The sequence below is a fragment of the Caretta caretta genome, chromosome 16, assembly GCF_965140235.1.
Source record: "Caretta caretta isolate rCarCar2 chromosome 16, rCarCar1.hap1, whole genome shotgun sequence".
Lineage (NCBI taxonomy): Eukaryota > Metazoa > Chordata > Testudines > Cheloniidae > Caretta > Caretta caretta.
Window position 1 is genome coordinate 2,233,728 of NC_134221.1, and position 22,132 is coordinate 2,255,859.

The following is a 22,132-nucleotide window of genomic DNA, read 5'->3' on the forward strand; positions in this document are numbered from 1 at the left end:
TCTGTCTAAGCCCTAGCATGGTTACACCTAGAAGAGATGCAGTTAAAATGCAGGAGTGGCACGCAAATGAAAAGTGAGACAATCATGAGATTTAAGGTCTGTGTTTATTCAAGACAGTTAAACCCTGAGAAGATCTGATCCGATAACCTCCTGAAGTTATAATTTAACCCTGCCTTATGTTTTGTTCCTCGGGAAATCAGAAGTGACTCCCTCGTGATTCTTCACAGTGCAGACCTGACTTCTGTAAGAATTCTGGTTCTCCCAACCAGGTTTTCCCCTGAGTTCCTGGTGTTTCAGAAGAGCGCATCTGGTGTCACTTTTTCCTTGGTTGAGTCTTTTTAAAAAAGAGAGTGAAGGAGGAATGTTTGTTTTCAGTGGGCAGACACGGTTCCTTGGAATGGGAGACTTGCAGGGATTTCTCATGTGGCCCAGAGCTGGACCTAGATTTCGCTCCTGTTGGTAATCATGAGCACGCTCAGGTCTCACGCTTCCCATGCATTCACTGGTGCCTGAGTTGGCCAACACTTCTTGAAATGCTAAGGAAGAAAAGACATAGAAATATTGATTAAGGGTAACATTTCCAAAGTGCCTGTGGCCCACATTGGCCCCGTGAAATCCATAGGCATTAGGAGCATAAATACCTTTGAGGATTTGGGTCTAAGTGACCTAGGAGCTGAAGCACCATTTTCAAAAGTGCCATGGGCATTTGGAGCCTAAGTCCCATTGAAAATCTGTGGGGTTTAGGTCACATTTGAAAATGGGGCTTAGGCTCCTACATCATGTAGGTGAATTTGAAAATGTTTCCGTAAATTTTTTGCAAAGCTCTTTTGCCCTTTTCCATCTGGCTGCATCGGCACCACTCCCTCCCTGGGCTGTGTATTTCCCAGACTCTGGCAGGAGCTCTGTGTCACGTCTGACCATTTGTGTTCCTACCGCTGGGGGGAGTCACTTGGGCACCACCCACTGAACCAGATTCATTCCATGAAAGTGTCAAAAAAAACAACAAACCAACCCCAAAAGCAACAAGCCTGTGCAGGTTTTCAGGGAAGTGAATGCTTGGGAAAGGATCGAAAGCTGCTTGCTCTGCAGCATCTGAGAACTGGAAGAATTGGGAAGCCTCATGTTTTAATACAGAGCATATAACAAGAAATGAGGAATCAGATTGCAGGGTCCCTCTTCCCATGTGTGCAGACAACTTGCAAATCATGTGGTATCAAAAAGTGATCCTGGCATTGTTGATTTAGAACCGTACTTAGGAGGGGAGTAGGCCACTGACTCTGTCCGCCTGTCTGTCATCACCATGTTTCTCTTTCACTCTCTCAGTAATGAAGTACTGTATATAGGCTCTGAATACTTAGTGACACTACCCTACAGAGGTCTCTTTTCTCCCCTACACTCTTGGAATCAGGGGCCATTACTTAGATTTCCTTCTTTCACTTCTTCTATCTCCTTTCTCCATCCTTATTGCCAAGCCAGCCCTGGCTGTTGGGATCAGGCAGTGTGAAAAAGGAGGTCTTACGCTGAGTGTAAGTGGAGTCTGCCTTGAGTCCGATCTGATTTCCATTGGTGTGAAGCTCCACAGGTGAGGGCCTTTCCCTGAGAACGTCCTGCCCCACAAACCCTAGCATCTGCAGAGCCCCCTGGAGGGCAGTTGGGTCACAGATGGAGGAGCAGTCTCTGAGGTGCTGTCACTAGGGATGTAAAGTTTCAGAAAAATTTGAAGGCATGGGGAAAAAATGTGTGTTTCTGGGGGTTTTCAAACCTCCCCCAAAATTCTGGGAAAAGTTGAAATATCTGCAGTAGTTACTTGCTTATCAAAACTAAACTTTCTTTACTTCTAATACTGTACTTTTCTAAAGTATCTTCATTTTCAATACTTACTAGTATTAGAAAGCATTAGAAGGGCAGCAGTAACATTGCTTTAAACATTACTCTGAAAGTTCTTTCACTGTTCATTCTGAGAGAAAATATTGTATGTAACAGCTTCTTTTACGTTTGTCCCAAAATTTCCAGTTCTTTCATACCAGGTGTCAGAAAAAAACAGGGAAAAAATGTCCTCCTCCCCCCCGCCAGTTTCCATTTTTCCCTGGCCCCTCACATCTCCGGTCGTAGCTAGGCCTGAGTCTGTTGAAGGCCTTAAAGATCAGGACCAGGTCCTAGATTGTGACCAGGTGTTGAATGAGGAGCTAGAGCAGTGCCCTTGTTGCGTAGGAGACGTGATTCGGTGGGGCTCTGTAAGCTGTCATTCCTCTGTGGCCTTTGCCTTCATGCCAGGCAGAGTGATCTGTTGTAGGCTGGCTTGGAGGGATTGAAGGGTGATCAGGTCCTGCCTGAGAAGAGGGCACCAGGCAGAATGGGAAGCCAGCATTTCATAACACTGTTGTAATCTGAGAGTCGCAGATCAGTGCTGAGTCCAAAGCTGTCCACTACCTGGCTGGCTGGAGAGCAGAGACCTCTGATGGCTGGAGAAGTTAATCCCCCTGCAAGCTCCTCAAAGTGATGAGCTCCTCTTCCTGCCACATCACCTCAGCTCCCCAGGTTATGCCTGCGCCATCCATGTGCTGCTCTGTCAGGCCCTGTGACCACTGGCTGACTGCATTGTCTGAGCCTGCTGACAAGAGAGGAAGTTGCAGGGCATTGGCAGGTTGTGTGCATTGGACTCCACACAAGGCCTCCAGGCTTGCCGGTCAGGCTGTTCTGTGATCTATCCACAAGGAGTCAGCGAACCCAGACTGGGGCTACACTGTTCCCTTCCCACAGCTCTGGGTTCAGTGGATAATACCCTGGGTAGCTTTGCAAACCAAGGCCATTATCATGGTCTCTAGAGTCACCGCCACCATAGGGAGAGGTTCGGGGAGCCCCCAGCAGGCTCCAGGGCACAGAGGTGAGGTTCCCATACACTTTTTGAGCTACTAGCTGGTGCAGAAAGGGCTTGAGGCCCTGGGGCCATCCTTACTCAGCCACACCCCCTTTGGGGCATCTGACTTCCCCACCCCACTTGGGGTGAAATCCGGGACCTATTGAAGTCAGTGGGAGCTTTGCCACGGACCAGGTGTGCCAGGGAGCCCCTGCTTCCTCTCTCCCCCACCCAAGGAGAATCCCAGAATCTGGCCCTAAAATTATAATCAAATCAGCTTTCCTACTGAAGGGCATAAGCAGGGTCTGAGGGGAGGCTTCCTTCCAGCCCTCCCTGTACAGCACAGTTCAATGGGCCAGCAACCCTGGGGATAGTCTCCTTCCTTTGCAAAGGTTTTGGTCACTGCTGGATTCCAAACCAGTCTGATCTGATCCAGTCATGTGGCAAGGCCCAGGCACTGAGGAGAGGAGGGGGAAAATGGATGTTACTGCATTTAGGGCACCTTGTACTCTGCAAAACAGCCTTACAGGGCTGGAAGGAAGTGGCTGATCAGAGAACTCAAAGCATTTGCCACAGTGCATGGAAAGTGAATTCTCTGAAGAGTTCTCGTCCCCGATAGCATGGCCTCTCTGAGACTTTCCGTTTTACCCACTGTCTCAGGCTTTGCTTGAAATGCAGCTTCAGAGAGCGGAAGGCAGAGGCCTTTTACAGTCTGAGTCATTTGCAGGCTGGGGTTTATTGCCTCATTTCTTGGAGTGCCTGACTGCCAAGTTATTGTCCAGACTGGGGACAGCTCTGCCCCATCCCTGCGTGTGGTTTGAGAGGTGGGTGCCAGAGCTGTGATTGTATATTTTTTTCTAACGAATAGTTGTCCCACTTTCCTCTCTGATTCTCCCACTTGAGGAGAAGGGGAGCCATAGCCCCCAGATGTGACCTCTCTGCCGCGTCCAGCTAGTGCTCCACAAACATATCAAAAGTGCTAAAGACCTGATCCAAAGCCCACTGAAGTCAGTGAAACTCTCACTTCATACAGTAGACTTTGGATCAGACCCCAACCAGGAAACTCACTGCATTTAAAATGTATGCACCTTTGAGCAGGGGGGTAGGCTAGATGACCTCCTGAGGTCCCTTCCAACCCTGAGATTCTATGATTCTAATCACTTGTCTTGGCTGCAGCTCTTTCAAGGGACTAGTCAACTTGGAGCCTAATCCTTTGGGATTTTTAGTGAGTTACAGGTCACTTTGGGAATCACACCTGAGTCCCCCTATAAATTTTTGTGGCATTAGTCACATTGTCCCGCGTTTTAAATAGTTTGTCTCTCCCCTTTTGCTGTGTGGAAGACCTACACTAACTGCCGGTACAAGGGAGAACAGTGAAACTGATGCAACAGAGCACCGCTAAAGGCCCTGGGTGAAATCCGGGCCCCATTGAGGTCAGTGGGAGATTGAGCACTGACTTCACTTGTGCCAGGATTTTTACCTGCAGTCGCAACCAACTGGAAAAGAGAGAGAAATATTTTTTCCTCCAATCTCAGTGCTAGGAATCTTGGCCTAAGATTTCCAAAGTGCAGAGTGACCCGGTGTGTTCAGTTGCTGAGGCCCAACCCCAGCACAACGTGAAGGGGTCAGATTTTCACAGAGCTCAAAAAGAAGAGGAGGACTTGTGGCACCTTAGAGACTAGTAAATTTATTTGAGCATAAGCTTTCGTGAGCTACAACATCCGATGAAGTGAGCTGTAGCCCACGAAAGCTTCTGCTCAAGTAAATTTGTTAGTCTCTAAGGTGCCACAAGTCCTCCTGTTCTTTTTGCGAATACAGACTAACACGGCTGCTACTCTGAAACCTGTCACAGAGCTCAGTGCTTTCTGAAAACCAGGCCCCTTTAAGATGTTTCAGATTGGGACCCCTAAATCACTAGTCATTTTGGAGACTGTGGGCCCATGTGTGTTACTTGTGATAAGTAAAATCTGTCCCAGAGAAGTGATTTGTAAGGCAACGGTGCCCCATTAAGAAAGCTCATTACCTCAGCAAGCTTTTCAGTTCTGTGCCTATTTATGCAAATATTGTAGGGAGAGCCAAAGAGTGAGTTTCAAAGCTGTAACTCTGGCTCATAGGGTCTTGCTGACATTTACAGACAGTCTCAGCTTCTGGTGCTTTATGGCAGCATCCAGGTCCCAGCTGAGTGAGTTATACTTCAGGGTACGAAGCAGCAGGTGTCTGTCCTCCCAGTGCTGAGCTGGGCTGGAGTTGGCTAGCCATGAAAGGTTGAAGGCATTCATTTATTTGGGGGGCAGGATGGGGATTCCTAGAGAGCACGGCTGGATTTGAATCATAGAATCATAGAATCATAGAATATAAGGGTTGGAAGGGACCCCAGAAGGTCATCTAGTCCAACCCCCTGCTCGAAGCAGGACCAAATCCCAGTTAAATCATCCCAGCCAGGGCTTTGTCAAGCCTGACCTTAAAAACCTCTAAGGAAGGAGATTCTACCACCTCCGTAGGTAACGCATTCCAGTGTTTCACCACCCTCTTAGTGAAAAAGTTTTTCCTAATATCCAATCTAAACCTCCCCCACTGCAGCTTGAGACCATTACTCCTCGTTCTGTCATCTGCTACCATTGAGAACAGTCTAGAGCCATCCTCTTTGGAACCCCCTTTCAGGTAGTTGAAAGCAGCTATCAAATCCCCCCTCATTCTTCTCTTCTGCAGGCTAAACAATCCCAGCTCCCTCAGCCTCTCCTCATAACTCATGTGTTCCAGACCCCTAATCATTTTTGTTGCCCTTCGCTGGACTCTCTCCAATTTATCCACATCCTTCTTGAAGTGTGGGGCCCAAAACTGGACACAGTACTCCAGATGAGGCCTCACCAATGTCGAATAGAGGGGAACGATCACGTCCCTCGATCTGCTCGCTGTGCCCCTACTTATACATCCCAAAATGCCATTGGCCTTCTTGGCAACAAGGGCACACTGCTGACTCATATCCAGCTTCTCGTCCACTGTCACCCCTAGGTCCTTTTCCGCAGAAAATTTGCCATGTTAAATTATGAGCTCTTAATGAAGAAGCCCTATCATGGGCTTTTAATGGTCATCTCGATACACTATTCTTTATGGGAGCATTACACAATAAAGCTGGGCAGCTATTTTTTCTCTTGAGACTTTGACCCAGAGTTCAAGCTATAAACTGGGTTTGCTGTAAGTGACTAGCTGGGGCAGAGTGCCTCCCCCAGCTACCTCCCTCCAGACCCACACATATACCCCACTCTTCACTTTGAGCTGGCTGACATCTGGGGAAGCCTGAACAGATCCCTTGAAATCCCTGAGCTGGGGCTGCACTGTCAGATGGGTCAAGAGTTCACATTCCACCTAGCCAGCTGGCTGCAGAGGCCATGACAGAATCCAAAGTGGGCACAAGGCAGCATGTTGCTGCAGGCCTGGCGCAGGGCACAGCTCATCTCTGTGCCTGACACTGGGCTGGGGATGCAGGGTCATTGGAGGAGCATGTGGCAGCCCTGTGACGCGGCAGCAGGCTGGGAGTGCCACCCCGGCTGCATAGCCAGTGTGAGCAGCCATGAGTTGGGTTGGGGTGTTGCTTTTTTCCCCCTGATCTTGTAACTCTCTTGTGGGTTTCCCTATTGCCCTCTACTACAGGAAGGAGGGTCAAAGCCTGGGACTCTGGAGATCTGTGTCCTACCCTAGTGCTGTCACAGCCTCACTCTCTGACCCTGTGCCTCAGTTTCCTCAGCTGTAACATGCTAATGATGCTGACCAACCTCAGAGGGCCATTGTGGGGCTGAATTCATTGGTTTGCAAAATGCTGTGAGATCCTTGGACAGAAGGTGCTGCAGAGCGGCAGAGGACTCCGCTACCACCCTCTTTCTAATCTTCCTCTCTCTTCCTTTTGCCAGTTGTGTAATTGCGACAAGTACTTGAAGATCTCCAAAGACCAAATGAGGCAACTGATGCAGTTCGGTGGACTCTTAACAGAAGAAGATAATGCAGGTAACAGAGTGGGCACCTACCAGGTTAATGCAGCCTGGCCAGGGGTTTGCGTTCCTGCCTGAGCCGGTGAGGGGACTGTGCTCCTGTGCTTGGAGCACCTTTGCACTCTGTTGGCAGGATTTGCAATAGCCCAGGGACCAACTCCAGATTTGTTAAATGTCTCAGCATCCTGAGGCTCTGCAGGCCAGTTCCTCAGATGGTGTAAATCAGTGTCGCTCCGTCTGCTTCAGGGCACAGCCAGACACGGGTTGGGGGAGCCCATAGCGGGGGAGTGATCAACTGCCTAAGATGGTCAGCGTGGTCATGGACAGACTTTTACCTTTCAGTCTGATTTACAGGCAAAACAGAAAAGGGAATCCATGGGATGCAGTGTGACTAGTGGATACAGCACTGGGGCACAGGATACCTGAGTTTCTGGTTTGACCTCTCCCCTCCCTGGGCAAGTCACTTCCCTGCCCCATGCCCCAGTTTCCCCATCTGTAAAATGGAGATAAGGATACCAACCTTTGGAAAGCTCTTTTAGGTCTCTGGGTAGAAAGCAACAGGTAAGAGCTACCCACCAGCTGAGAACCCAGCCCTAGTAACTGCAGGATGAGGATTGTGTTTAAAGTGGACATTTTATAACAGCTTTTTTGTGCTTGTGATTTGTTGGTCATTTGACTTCAGTACAAAAATAAGTTACAAAGATTTAGACCCACACAATAGTATTGGTGTGTGGACAGTGTTCAGGTACAGAGCTGCAATAGGTGAAGTCAGCACTGTGTTGCAATTCCTCGATCATCTCTTCTCCCCAGCAATTTCCATGCAGCTGGGTATTGTAAAGATAGTAGCCGTAGCCACTCCTAAAGCCCCTTGTTATTTGTGTGGCCTTTTTAATTGAAGGACTCATTTCTGAGTCTTTTTACTGAGATTGCAGTTCCATAAAATAGAAACGTTGCAGCAAGAACTACAGCTGGGCTTTCCAAAAGGAGTTAAGTATCAGAGGGGGAGCCGTGTTAGTCTGGATCTGTAAAAGCGGCAAAGAGTCCTGTGGCACCTTACAGACTAACAGACATATTGGAGCAAAATACTTATGCTCCACTTATGCTCCAATACGTCTATTAGTCTATAAGGTGCCACAGGACTCTTTGCCGCTTTTACAGAAGGAGTTAGGGACCCAACTCAAAGCCAATGGGAGTTGGGGGGCTAGCTCCCCCTTTGGAAAAACCCAGCCCCACACAGATGATATTCTAGCCCTTTCCAGACAGGAAGCCTCTGATTCTGCAGGCTGCACCTTGTGGTGCAGCGTGTAAAACGTTACCAGATCAGACTCAGAGTCTTTCACCCCCGCTTTGTGCTGGTGTACCTGTCTGCACAGGGTGCGGAGTGCCAGGGAATCAGGCTCAGCCAGGAAAGAGCATTTCCAGACCTGGTGTAGGTTTGCCAAGGACTTGCACCATAGACAAGACCCTTCTGAGCTTGCAAAAAAAGACCCTGATCAGAAAAACTTCCGGACCTCTAAGTACAGCTATAGTAATCCAGCCACACGGATTCTTTTCCTTTGCACTATGATTTAGAAGAACTTGTCCACTGGCCGTTGGGTGGAGAGGGCTGTTTGAATGCTGGGTGCAATGATTTCCTGTAGATGCATTAGTTACAGTCGAAGGACTTTCCCATCTAACTCTCTGCAAACTGTGTCAACCACAGGCTGCAAAGTGACTTCTCATTGCTAGTGTCTCTAACGCCTCAGATGCTGCCTCCACGGCTACTCTTAAACTGGGTCAAATTGCAGCTGGAGCGATTACAGTCCAGCTCGAACTGCCTTAGAGACACGGTGGGGAGGTATTCTTCATTTCCTGTCTCAATCTGCTCTGCTGTGGTGTTGGCTGCAGCTGCTGTGCTTCAGCCCCGTTGTGGCAGCATTTCAGTGAGTGACATAGAAGCAGTTTGTGATGAGAGGCAATGAGGTCCAGTGGGCAGTGCACTAGAAGAGGAGTCTGGAGATCTGAGTTCATTGCTGGATCTGCCACTGACCCACAGCGCAGCCTTAAGCAAGTCACTTAATCTGGCCTTGCCTCAGTTTCCCTGTCTCTATAGTGTATGGACAATGATCATTCCTTTATTTTGTGAAACACTTGGAGCTCTATAAATGCAAAGGGTTTACTACTGATTAAATGCAAGGACCTTTGGGCTGAGGGGAAGATGCAGTAGCTGTGTGGTTGTCATTCCCAGTACTCTGCCTGGCTGGGGGGAATTGTCCTGTCAGAGCTTTCCCTGCTGAGAGCTGTTCCCGTTCCACAGTAGCCCAAGGCTGGCCCAGCCTGTTCAGCCAGTTTCCAGAGTCCTGGATGGGAAAAGAGAAATGCTTTGGTTTATATTCAGCTGTGATAGGTGCCCCTTTCTCCTCAGAGCCTAGTACGTAGGGAGTGTGATGTGACTAGAGGGTCTCGCACGTCATTGCTTCTGCCAGCTGAGCTCAATGCACACACCTGGGGCTTACTGCATTCCCCTAGTGCCCCCCCCACAAACTCCCTATGTCCTACCCTCCCCTCCCCTTTTTCAGGGACTCCCTGCAACCACGTTGTGTATCCCCTCCCTCATACCATTGTCCCACACACCTGCCACTTTCTATACCCCCCATTCGCTCTCCTCTCATGCCTGGGTGCTTCATTCCTTCCCATGCCAGAGGCTCTGTGTGTGTTCCCAGTACCAGGGGCTCTGTATGTCCCTCCCCCATACTGTGCCCCCCCCTTCTGTTCTTATTTTATTTTTTTCTTTCTGGGAGATCTGGTTTTCTGTTTTTTACTGCAATCAATAGGTTCAGCCCACATACAACATAGTTTAGTTATATATTAAAGACTTATAGAAAGAGACCTTCTAAAAACATTAAAATGTACAACTGGCATGTGAAACCTTAAATTAGAGTGAATAAATGAAGACTTGGCACCCCACTTCTGAAAGTCTGCTGACCCCTACTGTAAACCCTGAATATAATGGAAACCACTTCAAGCCAAGGGGTGAAGCAGCACCCTAGTTCCAGCATCTAGAACATCCCTGAAATCAGATGCAGTGTCCAAAAGTTATTGCATTACATCCAGACAGGCAGGTAGGCAGGCAGAGAAAGGCCACTGAGCTGAGCATAGGCCCTCGCTTTGCTCAGCCAATAATCTGAATCACATGCCAGCAATTCTGGCTGAGAGATTTTAGGGGAACCTTGATTCATAGATTTTAGGACCAGAGAGGGCATGCAGCATTCGCTCTGTCACTGCAAGGTCACCTTTGCACTGGGGCAATACTCCATGGGTTGTGGTTGTAGCCAGATTATGCTGGCAGTGCAACACAAAGCAGCCACTCTGCCCTGAAGGATCCAGCCCTTTGCATCCCACAGTTACTTGAAATGAGAATAATCTCCAGTTTCTCCACAATAACCCATGCATCTCCTCCACTCTCTCCAAGCAAGGCTGGGGACTGTCTCCTCAAATGTTTTCAACTGTGGGCTTTTCAGGGTCTTTGGGAGGATAATTGTGATTGCTAGGGGACTGAACAGTGAGATAACGGAGTATGTGATGCTAAAGCAACTGTCTGTGTGAGTCACATATGGATGGAGACCATGCCCGAGGGACTGAAATGCAACTAAAGGATGCAGCTAGCACGGTTTTGGCCTTCTGCACGCAGATGGGCCTGAAGCTGCAAAGGGCCATTTGCTAAGGCCGATCAGTTTTGCGAGGGGTTCAGGCGGTGAATGACAAGAACCCCTTGGCACTTGCCATGTTGGAAACGTCTCTAGTAAGGTATTTTTCCGTGCCGTTCTGTTTGACTTGTTTCCCTTCCTTTTATGGCTGGGCTTTTATGTTATTAATGGACATTTAATTCTTGTATAATAACTCATTTGAATTTTTACCTTGGGCTTTGTACAGGTTTCCCAAGGTTTGGGCACATTTTCCAATCCAGTCTGTTTAGGGTTTATCCAGATTTGCCAGAAATTGCTCACAAGCCCAGACAGAACTGCCTCAGCTGGAATTCCCAGCATGGTGGTCCCCACCGCTTTCCCAGGGGTGGTTTATGTATCCATGACAAAGGGGGGAAAATGAGCAAGTCAGTTTTGTGTTTGTGGGTTGATGGTTCAGGCTCACTGAGCTGTGCCTTCCCTTAGCTTAGCACTGCACCCTCACCCCAGCGCTGCGAACCCCAAGAACATCGCTGGGGAGGATTCTGCTGCAAAACTGATTTTGCAAAAACAAGACTGAAATGATAAGACACCTAAAAATTACATGGGACGTAATGTGGGGTCCCTAATGGGGCCACTAGGCCCAGGCGACACATGCCCACACCTAGGTCACCACGTTTCCAGGGACACTACGGTGGAGCGCCACCCGCTGGCCAGCCTTGTTTCAGCCACAGTGTGGAATGGGAGACCGTCACATAGGTCATTTGAACCAGGCCAGGGGAGATCAAAAATATCACTTGCCTAGACTCACTGTAATGGGGGCCAGCCCTGGTGACTGATATCTTAGTAGGGCTGTGACAGGAGAAATCAGGCAATGTGAGAACCCAGACACAAGTCATGCTTGGGTACTTTAGATTAAAAATTTGAATTTTTTTGTGAAAAATTGTCACTATTTTTGCTGACTTTTGTAGACATGCCTGGCTATGTCCCATATATGCCATGCACTCAGACACATTCATGTCTGCCTGTCTTCAATCTGGCAAGCTCTGGTAACGGCCTCCCAACAAATCAGGAGCAAACATATAAACAGCCAGCCTTGTTCTGCCTCCTAGTAGCATCTTTTCATTGCCTTTGATATTCTTCTTCTTTAAAAACATGTTCTAGCTCCACCAGGGGTTATGACCTTGATACAGAATTTGATGGGAGAAATTCTAGGCCCTAAGTTATATAGTTGGTCAGACTAGATCAGGGATCATCAGCCTTTGGCACGCAGCCCGTCAGGGAAATCGGCAGGCGGGCCGCGCTGGTTTGTTTACCTGCAGCGTCCGCAGGTTCAGCTGATCGCAGCTTCCACTGTTCACCGTTCCAGGCTAATGGGGGCTGCGGGAAGCATCATGGGCCCAGGGATGTGCTGGCTGCCGCTTCCCGCAACTCCCATTGGCCTGGCACGGCGAACCACGGCCAGTGGGAGCTGCAATCAGCCGAACCTGCGGATGCTGCAGGTAAACAAACCGTCCTGGCTCGCCAGCGGATTTCCCTGACGGGCCGCATGCCAAAGGTTGATGAACCCTGGACTAGATGATCAACCCCTTCTGGTTTTCAAATGTATGAGTCGGTTTTCATTACTGCACCTGTGATTTTTCTATGCTGTCTATGACTCCTTTTGCCATTCCAAGCTTGAGAATGATGGAGGATCAGATATATCAACCTAGGACATATGAGGAGGGACCAGACGGTTACCTTGGGATGCCCTGCTCCTGATTGCAATGCTGTGCACAGTGGCAGAGCAGGCTGCTCTGGGCTGGATGTGTTGCTGACGTGTTGGATGTCAAGCTCGCAGCTGTTTCATAGCATGCAGAGGGGGTGTCCTAGCTCTGAGAACAGAGAGCAAATACTTGGGCAGGTTGTTGTGTGCAGACTTTTTGTCTCAGCTGATAGCTGGTGTGCAGTGTTTCCAACTCACATTACAATCTTCATCACAAGAGGTTGCCACATTCAGGATTTGCAGTGGCTCCTATGAGATGTGTAATCAAGTGGCTTAGCTAGGGGATTGGGAATCTGGAACCAGCTTCAGATTCCAGCTCTGATGCTGGCTACCCTTAGGTAAATCACTTGATTTCTCTGTGCCTCAGTTTCCTTATCTGAAAAATGGGAATAATACTGGCCTGCCTCACAGGGGACTGGAGGTGCACTGAGCCAGGACTTGTAAAGCATGTTGAAGCTGTAATTAACCATTGGAACAACTTACCCAGAGTCATGGTGGATTCTCCGTCGCTGGCAAGTTTTGTACCAAGACTGGCTGTTTTTCTAAGAGAGCTGCTCTATTTCACAGTGAATTGTTTTGGGGATGTTCCCTGGCCTGTGCTATGCAGGGGATCAGACTAGATGATCCCTTCTGGTCTGGGAATCTGGGAATTGCTGAGTCAATGTGACGCACTAGTATAAGCAAACTGCAGAGCACTTGTAACAACAACTTACTCTGTTGCATTTTGACTGGATCTCCACCCCCCTCTTCCTCACAGCTTGCACTGAAAGCCCATAGAAGTGAAATAGATCAGACCTTTCTGAAAGACCCATCCGTGCCCCCCCAAGCTCAACCAGCTGAAATAGAACAGCCTTTGCAGCAGCAATTGGATATCTGCCTCTCACACTAGAGGGGTGCGACCCGCACCTGCTGCCCAGGGAAGGGGGCTGCCATGTGACAGATCTGACTTTACTACCATGGTTGGCCCTGCTGCGGATGGCTGTCCTCAGAGCTACCTCATCCACCCTGCAGCTGCTGCATAAGGTGCTGTCACTCTCTGATGGATGTGCCCCAGAGGGAGAAGTCAGTGCATTCTGGGGCCTCATTCTGGTGGCTGAGATTGCAGAGGGAGGAAGAGGACGTGGCAGAACATGGCTCTTCTCCTCTACCAGTGATGGTGACCCCCATGGGAAGTGGAAGATCGTGGCTAAAGCTCTCAGCCCGAGGATTCACAACGGGTTCATCATCTTGGCATTCACTCCTGACGGGTTCCAATCCTCTCTAGGTCAGTAGCAAAACAATCTTGGTGACCTCGTCCTCATCTCCAGTGGGTGTTTTTCCACCTTGCCTGTATATTGTGCCATGGTTCCTTTGGCAGGGTGGGAGTCTTTGCTGAAAGTTTGTCCAGGCATGGACTAGCCGGGGGTGGCAGGGCAGGCAGAGGTGGGGAGCTGTAGGTCAGGACTGGCAGGCATTGACAGAACGCAGGGCAGCTCAGGCTGGACGAGCCGGGGGTGGCAGGGCGGGCAGAGGTGGGGAGCTGTAGGTCAGGACTGGCAGGCATTGACAGAACGCAGGGCAGCTCAGGCTGGACTAGCCGGAGGTGGCAGGGCGGGCAGAGGTGGGGAGCTGTAGCAGGGAGGCTCAGGCTGGACCAGCCGGGGGTGGCAGGGCAGGCAGAGGTGGGGAGCTGTAGGTCGGGACTGGCAGGCATTGACAGAACGCAGGGCAGCTCAGGCTGGACCAGCCGGGGGTGGCAGGGCAGGCAGAGGTGGGGAGCTGTAGGTCGGGACTGGCTGGCATTGACAGAACGCAGGGCAGCTCAGGCTGGACTAGCCGGGGGTGGCAGGGCGGGCAGAGGTGGGGAGCTGTAGGTCAGGACTGGCAGGCATTGACAGAACGCAGGGCAGCTCAGGCTGGACCAGCCGGGGGTGGCAGGGCGGGCAGAGGTGGGGAGCTGTAGCAGGGCAGCTCAGGCTGGACTAGCCGGGGGTGGCAGGGCGGGCAGAGGTGGGGAGCTGTAGCAGGGCAGCTCAGGCTGGACCGGCCGGGGGTGGCAGGGCAGGCAGAGGTGGGGAGCTGTAGGTCAGGACTGGCAGGCATTGACAGAACGCAGGGCAGCTCAGGCTGGACCGGCCGGGGGTGGCAGGGCAGGCAGAGGTGGGGAGCTGTAGCAGGGCAGCTCAGGCTGGACCGGCCGGGGGTGGCAGGGCGGGCAGAGGTGGGGAGCTGTAGCAGGGCGGCTCAGGCTGGACCGGCCGGGGGTGGCAGGGCGGGCAGAGGTGGGGAGCTGTAGGTCAGGACTGGCAGGCATTGACAGAACGCAGGGCAGCTCAGGCTGGACCGGCCGGGGGTGGCAGGGCAGGCAGAGGTGGGGAGCTGTAGCAGGGCGGCTCAGGCTGGACCGGCCGGGGGTGGCAGGGCGGGCAGAGGTGGGGAGCTGTAGCAGGGCAGCTCAGGCTGGACTAGCCGGGGGTGGCAGGGCGGGCAGAGGTGGGGAGCTGTAGCAGGGCAGCTCAGGCTGGACCGGCCGGGGGTGGCAGGGCGGGCAGAGGTGGGGAGCTGTAGCAGGGCGGCTCAGGCTGGACCGGCCGGGGGTGGCAGGGCGGGCAGAGGTGGGGAGCTGTAGCAGGGCAGCTCAGGCTGGACCGGCCGGGGGTGGCAGGGCGGGCAGAGGTGGGGAGCTGTAGCAGGGCAGCTCAGGCTGGACCAGCCGGGGGTGGCAGGGCGGGCAGAGGTGGGGAGCTGTAGCAGGGCAGCTCAGGCTGGACCGGCCGGGGGTGGCAGGGCGGGCAGAGGTGGGGAGCTGTAGCAGGGCGGCTCAGGCTGGACCGGCCGGGGGTGGCAGGGCGGGCAGAGGTGGGGAGCTGTAGCAGGGCGGCTCAGGCTGGACTGGCTGGGGGTATTGTGTGGCAGTAGTGACGATCCCCGACGCTAGACAAACAGGGATATTGAGGGGCGCTGGCGCAACACGTGCAGGCCCAGGACTGACGAGCAGGATGCTGCAGGTCAGGATTGAGATTCCTGCACTGAGCCAGGCTCAAGCTGATGCTACTGATCCTTCCAGTCCTCCCAGATTTTGCTCCATGTAGCAGCAGAGCTGGGAATAAATCCCTGGAGAGACCCAGGGCTGTTCATTAAAAGGTCTGGTGGTTGTGAACGCAGCACTGTGCAGTGTGGTGGGCTCCAGAGGCACCCTCGGTGTGGGACAGTGCAAATGGCAAGAGGGTGGATGGAGGATCCTTGTTTATGTCACAAAAACAGCATGGGAAAAATGACTGTTAAGATGGGGTTGCTGCAAATAGGCTGCTGTGCATACAGCCCATGAGCGCTTCCCTGGCTGTGACCCTGGACACCTGTTTGTTTAGCACGTTTCCCACTCACTTGCCCGCAGAAGTGACTCAGTATTTCTTTCCCTTCCTCCCCCCAGCTTCTTAAGGTCACTCTTCACTGCACTGCTGATTACAGCGTGAGAATTTTCTCAGCCCTTCACTCTGCGGTGTGGCCTGTGATCTCAGGAAGGGGGGAGGAAGCAGCCAAACAGGGAAAGCTTTGCAGCTATAAATTGTTCTGTGCTGAGGTTTACGCCCCATGTCTCCCAGGGAAGAGTTGGGGTCTTTCTACATCCCCCCCCTTCTCCACCAAAGCTCTCTGGAACCAGGCCAGTGATTCTGACACTAGGGGCTGCCAGGGTAATGCACAAAACCCACCGGCACTTCCTCACAACTTGGTGAACCCCACCGCCTCCTTAGCCCTGGACTCAAGCCTGCAGCTAAAGAGGCATCAGTCTGTTTAGAGCCCTCCGTTAATTAAACTTGAAGCTGAGATGGAGCTGCACTTTAAAATAAGGTAGGCTTGAGCACTCACGAGAGGGCTACAGAAACAACAAGGAGTCCTTGTGGCACCTAAGAGACTAACAAATTTATTTGGGCATAAGCTTTCGTGGGCTAAAACCCACTTCATCAGATGCTACAGAACCTCATGCCTGACCTTTGCATGCTACTTTGGCTCGCTCCACTACCAGGCGTAGAAGCCAGCACTCTGGCACTCCATGTTGAATGTTGTGCCGATCCGATTGCCACATAAGGGTGGACATGCAGTTACCCAGCCCAGACATCCATGAACACGCGCAGCGGGCTTAGGGTAATGACCCCAAGGGACAGTGCTCAGGGATCTCCAGCTGAAGGAGCCACATACCCCTTTTCACTCATCAATGGCAAAGGTGTGTGAGCACTATTATTCCCGCTTGCACGTGGGGAAACTGAGGCACGGCTAGGTGATGGAGCTTCCATGAGGTCTGGCAGTGAGTGGCAGAGCCAGGGATAGAAGGCAGAAGTCCTGATATTCACTCCCATCCTCAACCGTTAGACCAAACTGCCCCAGAAAGATTAGCATTCAGTGCAAGGTTGAGTGTACACTAGAAAGAGCAACCCCATAACCATAATATGTTGTTCTGAATTATTATTATTTATTACAGGCTCACCTAGCGTCCCCAGATGAGATTGGGGCCCCATTTTTCCTACAGGTTTGTACAGCACCTAGCACAACATGCCCCAGCCTGTTTGAGATCTCTAGGCAATACCACAATATAAATATCAAATAGTAATGGCATTGAACTGTGCCGGGTGCTCTACATACACAGCGAGAGAGTCCCGGCCCCGAAAAGCAGGTCGGGACAGAGCTGGGGATAGACCTAGAGCCCGGCATGAATGTCTCAGAGGCTGGATGTTCATTAGAAATGTCTGTCAGCCCCCTTCCCCCTCCCATGCTGCAGATACCCTGACAGGTAGTAGCTGTGGGTTCCCAGAGCCGTGCAGACATCACATCAGTATTATACTGACGGTGAGCAGAGAATAAGCAAGAGCCAACTTTGTCCTTTGCTTATGCAAGAGTAAAACCTAGGAAAACAAAACATTGTGCTCACTTGTCGGGGACAACCCAGGCAGGGTTTCTGGGGAGGCTAGGGGGAAGGCAGAGAATCCAGCATGATCCCTTTCCCTTCCATGAAACCCTATTGAGAGCGAGGAGAGTCTTGGACTGCTTCATGTCATTTTTTGCCTTCTTGTTTTGCATCAGCAGGGCAAAGAGGGGCACAGGGCTTAGCACCCAATCTCCATCCTACCTGGCTCCGAGAAAGCCCTAAGAACTTGGCCCCTCCTGTGTTGCACTGGTTGCACAATCCAGAGTCCTTTGTCCTTTGCTTATCACAATTATCTGGAAGGAAAAGATAATCAGGCATCTTCAGTTCCCTTCAATAGAGTGTGTTTCTCAGGCTCGGAACTTCCCTTATCAGGAGCCATCTCTCACCAAGGGAAGGTTTCTCATGGACCTTTGTCCTCCAAGAATGCTCCCGGGTGTGTTTTCAGACTAGTGCAAAGTCTTTATGACAAGTGCTTTCTTCAGAACACCTAGCTCTTAATAGCCACATTACAAGGGAGTATGTTGCCAGTGTGAGGGAAGTGCTCACAGTGACAGCCCTGAGAGCCAGGTGTGGCTGTGAGCATGTCAGAACTGCCTGGCAGAACTTTGTGTGTCTCAGGATATGGCAGGTGGCCATTATTCCTCGAGGATCACACTTCCACAGGGACCTACTGCTGCTACCCAGCCAGTACAGACACCAGAGCATTGGTGCCCAGGTCCAAACTCTCCAGCCTCACGGGTAGGAATGCAGGCTGTCTGCCATAGGTGGGCCTGTATGAGAAAATAATAGGAGATGGACCCTTTGCTGGGGTGGCATAAGCACCCCAAGTGAGACTAGGTTAATACCCTCCGACAGGGTCCAAGTTTGGGAGAGCCTCCTACCCCAGCCTGGAACTCACACGACATATGGAGAGTATTTTTAAGCATGGTGTCTACCATTGTTTGGCCTAAGCAAACATTTAAGAGTAGGGGTTTCAAAATGCCTAAGTGATGGAGAAGCAAAGCTCCATTAAAAAATCCCATCCTTGAAAACCACCTTTCCCCTGCTCCTGGTCCATTGCTCTTCCCATGGGTGCTATGCTAGGAATTCCCCAGCCCTGTGCCCAACTCAGTGCTGGTGTGCGGGGGATCCTGCTAACAATGGGACCCAGGCTCGCAAGGACCTGGTTCTGCAGAGTGCTTTGTCATGAATAAAGGACACTGGGGGGACTGGTCAGCTCATGCCTTCCACTGGCGTCCTTAACAAGAGTGGGTAGAATGTACCACAATCATATTCTGCAGGGAGAATTCAGTGCTTCTGATCACCAGGTCTCCCCCTTCTAGTCCTTCGTCTCTCAAACAAATCCCCCTCAAGCTGGGCCAGCCTCCAGCCTGGCTTCTCATTAGCCACCACTTTACACAGAGGGCAAAGAGCATGGGATAGGAATCAGGGGGCTGGGATCTGGTCCCAGCTCCGACACTCGCTTGCAAGTTACTTAGCCTCACAGGGCCTGTCTGCCCTGTCTGTAAAGTGGAGTTAATGCTTTGTAAAGCAGAGTGTTTGGGGATCTGTAGCTGGACAGTGAGCGGGGTCGTTATTTATGTGTTTGACCAGTGGGGGAGCGTTTATTCGGGAAGACAGCAGGTCAGAGAAGCACTCCCTCACACTCTGAGAGCTGGATTGCTGCCAGCATTGTTTCCCCTCTCTGGGGGGGCTTCATTTCTCCAAGAATGAACTTCATCAATAAGAATACCCCCTTATTTTTACCCCTCATGACCTCAGAGCTGCCTGGGCATTCAGCTGTCCTCACAAGGTGTAGGCATGTCCCCTTTTCCAGAGCCCCAACTCCTCTTCATGGAGATTAGTTGACTCCCTGCAACACTGGGTTTGTCTCAACAGGCAAGAAGTCCCATTTCACCCTAAATAGCGCGGGATTAAGCACTGCTACCAGTGTGAAAGTGAGGCCCTGGAATAGGCCATGAAAATTGTTACAGTGGGACCCAGGAAGCTGGCCTGCCACTCCTTCCAGCCCTCCCACAGGCTCTTTGTGATCCTCTTCCTGCCTCCCAATATCAGAACCACTCCGGCAGTTTGGCTAATCTGGATTCTACGGCGCTAGCAACACCTGCTGTCATGGAGACCATCCCGTCGTTCCAGTGCCACCCTCATAAATATTTACTACTACTGCTAAAAGGACAGGAGGACTTGTGGCACCTTAGAGACGAACCAGTTTATTTGGACATCAGCTTTCGTGAGCCCCAGCTCACTTCATCGGACGCATACCATGTCAGCGCAGCTGCTGCAGCTGCATTTGGATCCTGGAACCCAAGCATCAAGTCGCAGCCCTGGCAGAGATGACTGGGAGAAGACTCTTAGATAAAGAGTGGAGGGAAATGAGGATTTCTGGTCCTCTCAGTGTCTCTTTTTTCATGAGCATAGGACATCGCATAGGGCATAGGACATGGCCATCACTTGGGGGGAGGGATAGGTCAGTGGTTTGAGCATTGGCCTGCTAAACCCAGGGTTGTGAGTTCAATCCTTGAGGGGGCCATTTAGGGATCTGGGGCAAAAATTGGGGATTGGTCCTGCTTTGAGCAGGGGGTTGGACTAGATGACCTCCTGAGGTCCCTTCCAACCCTGATAATCTATGATTCTATAATTCTTATCCAGTTTCCTAGGTTGAGCCAGCACTAGGAGAGCAGAAGGTTGGGCGCTGTGCGCAGTGGGGTAATGAGACCCACGTCAATGGGTGTGCATGAAGGAGTCTGCCATTGCCCAAGAGAGTCTCATGAGGTAACCTGTATCCTGAGGGGAAAGTCAGCATTGCTAATGCCACTGAAGTTCTGGCACACAGAACATGGGGAAAGGGCATGCATATTGTGAAGATCTGTGCAACCTATGCTGTCTGTGGCAGCTCCTTTTGGCAGCTCCAGTGGGCGGAGCTTAGTTTGTGGGAGGAGTTTGGAAGAATAGCTCTACTTGTCACTTCCCAATTACACCCCTGCTTTTAGCACACTTCTTAGTTGTTTAAAAGCAGGGAGATACATTCTGCTCGTCAAACCCTTGGTGGGCTATAAATCGTACACAGAATAAAATGTCAGAAATCCCTTTGCACAAAGGCTGTTGGACTCTTTCGTCCCAGAGCCCGTGTTCTAGCCCACGAAAGCTGATGCCCAAATAAATTGGTTAGTCTCTCAGGTGCCACAAGGACGCCTCGTTTTTGTGTATTTTAGCACTCTCACAATATAAGGCGCCATATTTACCCTGCTTTAGGAAAGGAAGGGGGAGAAAAATCCCTCCTTAAAGAAATCTTCCCCTCTCCTCCCCCAGCCCCTTCCAGACGAAGCCCTTTCTCTCCAGAGCCACCACGGAGATGACCTTTTCACAGCAACTTTTTTCTAAGATTGTTTGCCGAGTTGGCACCCTGCTTACTGGCTCCCAGTGGCCTTTTCAGACAGGCTGCCACAGGGACACAGGCATCTTCAAAAGCCTTTGAACCGAATTCCATCAAGGGGGGTGGGGCGGGAGCTTTACAAGCGCCCATTGAAAAATTGTTACTTTGAAGTGATGTTGCATTTTCAACCCATTGAAGCACCACAATTAAGAGGGGGCTGGGGCCGATCGAAAGGCAAAATGCTGGGTGTCACAAGCCTTTCTCTCCTTCTCTTTGTAACGATGACCCTCCCGCCCCCTCCCGTCTCACCAGCCACATCCCACAGGGGAAGGGGAGTGGTGGCCAGGGGGAGCTGGTACTTCACGCTGTACAGGCTGCCTTGAGGAATTTTTTTTTTAAATCCCACATGCTAGCGGTGGGAGAGGTGTGAAGTCCCCGGGGCTGAGAGCTCGCAGGGCTGCACCATGGCTGACAGACAGGGAGATTTCCAAAGAGACGGGGAAATGCCAGGCCTTCCTGGAAGAGCACAAAAGCTCAACTGACTATCAGTAAAGCCCAACCATGACAGCTTGGTACCTTCAGAGAAGAAAACCGAAAGGGGTGTTTATATTTAACCATTTCAGGGCTGAACATGCATTTTCAAAGACAGAAGGGGGGCGATGTGATAGGGCAAACCAGGGATTTTACCACATCCCCAGCACTAGAGCTGGTGGATTTTTTGGCAAATAGTATGTTCTGAAATGTTGCCTCGTTCAACCCAAATGACTTTTTTGTGGGTTTTCATTTCAGTGAGACAAAGACCAAATTTCAGTTTGTCTTTTTTTTTTCATTTTATTTTTGAATACAGCCACCGACCTGAAAATCAGGTCGATACTTCTGGGGGCTCCACACTGCTGTGTTTAAGGTCATCATTATTATTGATCATTATTAGAATTTAAGAACAGCCATACTGGGCCAGATCAATGGTCCATCTAGCCCCTATCCTGTCTTCTGACAGTGGCCAGAGCCAGATGCTTCAGAGGGAATGAGCAGAACAGGACAATTATCGAGTGATCCATCCCCTGTCTTCCAGTCCCAGCATCTGGCAGAGGCTTAGGAAACCCAGAGCATGGGATTACATCCCTGACCATCTTGGCTAATAGCCATTGATGGACCTATTCTCCATCAATTTACCTAGTTCTTTTTTGAACCCAGTTATAGTTTTGGCCTTCACAACATCCTCTGGCAATGAGTTCCACAGGCTGACTGTCCGTTGTGTGAGAAATATTTCCTTTTGTTTGTTTTAAACCTGCTGCCTGTTAATTTCATTGGGTGACCCCTGATTATCGGTATTACAGTAGCATTTAGAGATTCCAGCCAAGGTGCAAGGCCCCGTCATGCTGAGCGCTGCCCAGATACATAGTGAGAGCCAGTCTCCATCCCTAGGAGCTTACAATCTAAATAGGCAGGACAGAAGAAAGGTGGGCAGGAGAAAGGAAGGATTATTCTCTCCATTCTGCAGAAGTGAGGCCCAAGAGAGTAATCACTTGTCCTCGGTCACACAGTCAGTCTGTGTTCCAGACTGGAAATAAGGGGTAAATGTTTAACAG

General features: G+C 50.9%; 1 protein-coding gene across 9 annotated transcripts in view; it reads left to right on the forward strand.

The window, feature by feature from the left end:
- Positions 1–22,132, forward strand: part of EXD3 (exonuclease 3'-5' domain containing 3) — a 564,575-nt gene that overhangs the window by 536,375 nt on the left and 6,068 nt on the right. For all 9 annotated transcript variants that reach the window (XM_075120432.1, XM_075120430.1, XM_048822833.2 and 6 more), the window contains one exon: positions 6,766–6,859. In XM_075120432.1, coding sequence (XP_074976533.1) covers positions 6,766–6,859 — 94 coding nt within the window. The remainder of the gene's footprint in view (positions 1–6,765; positions 6,860–22,132) is intronic.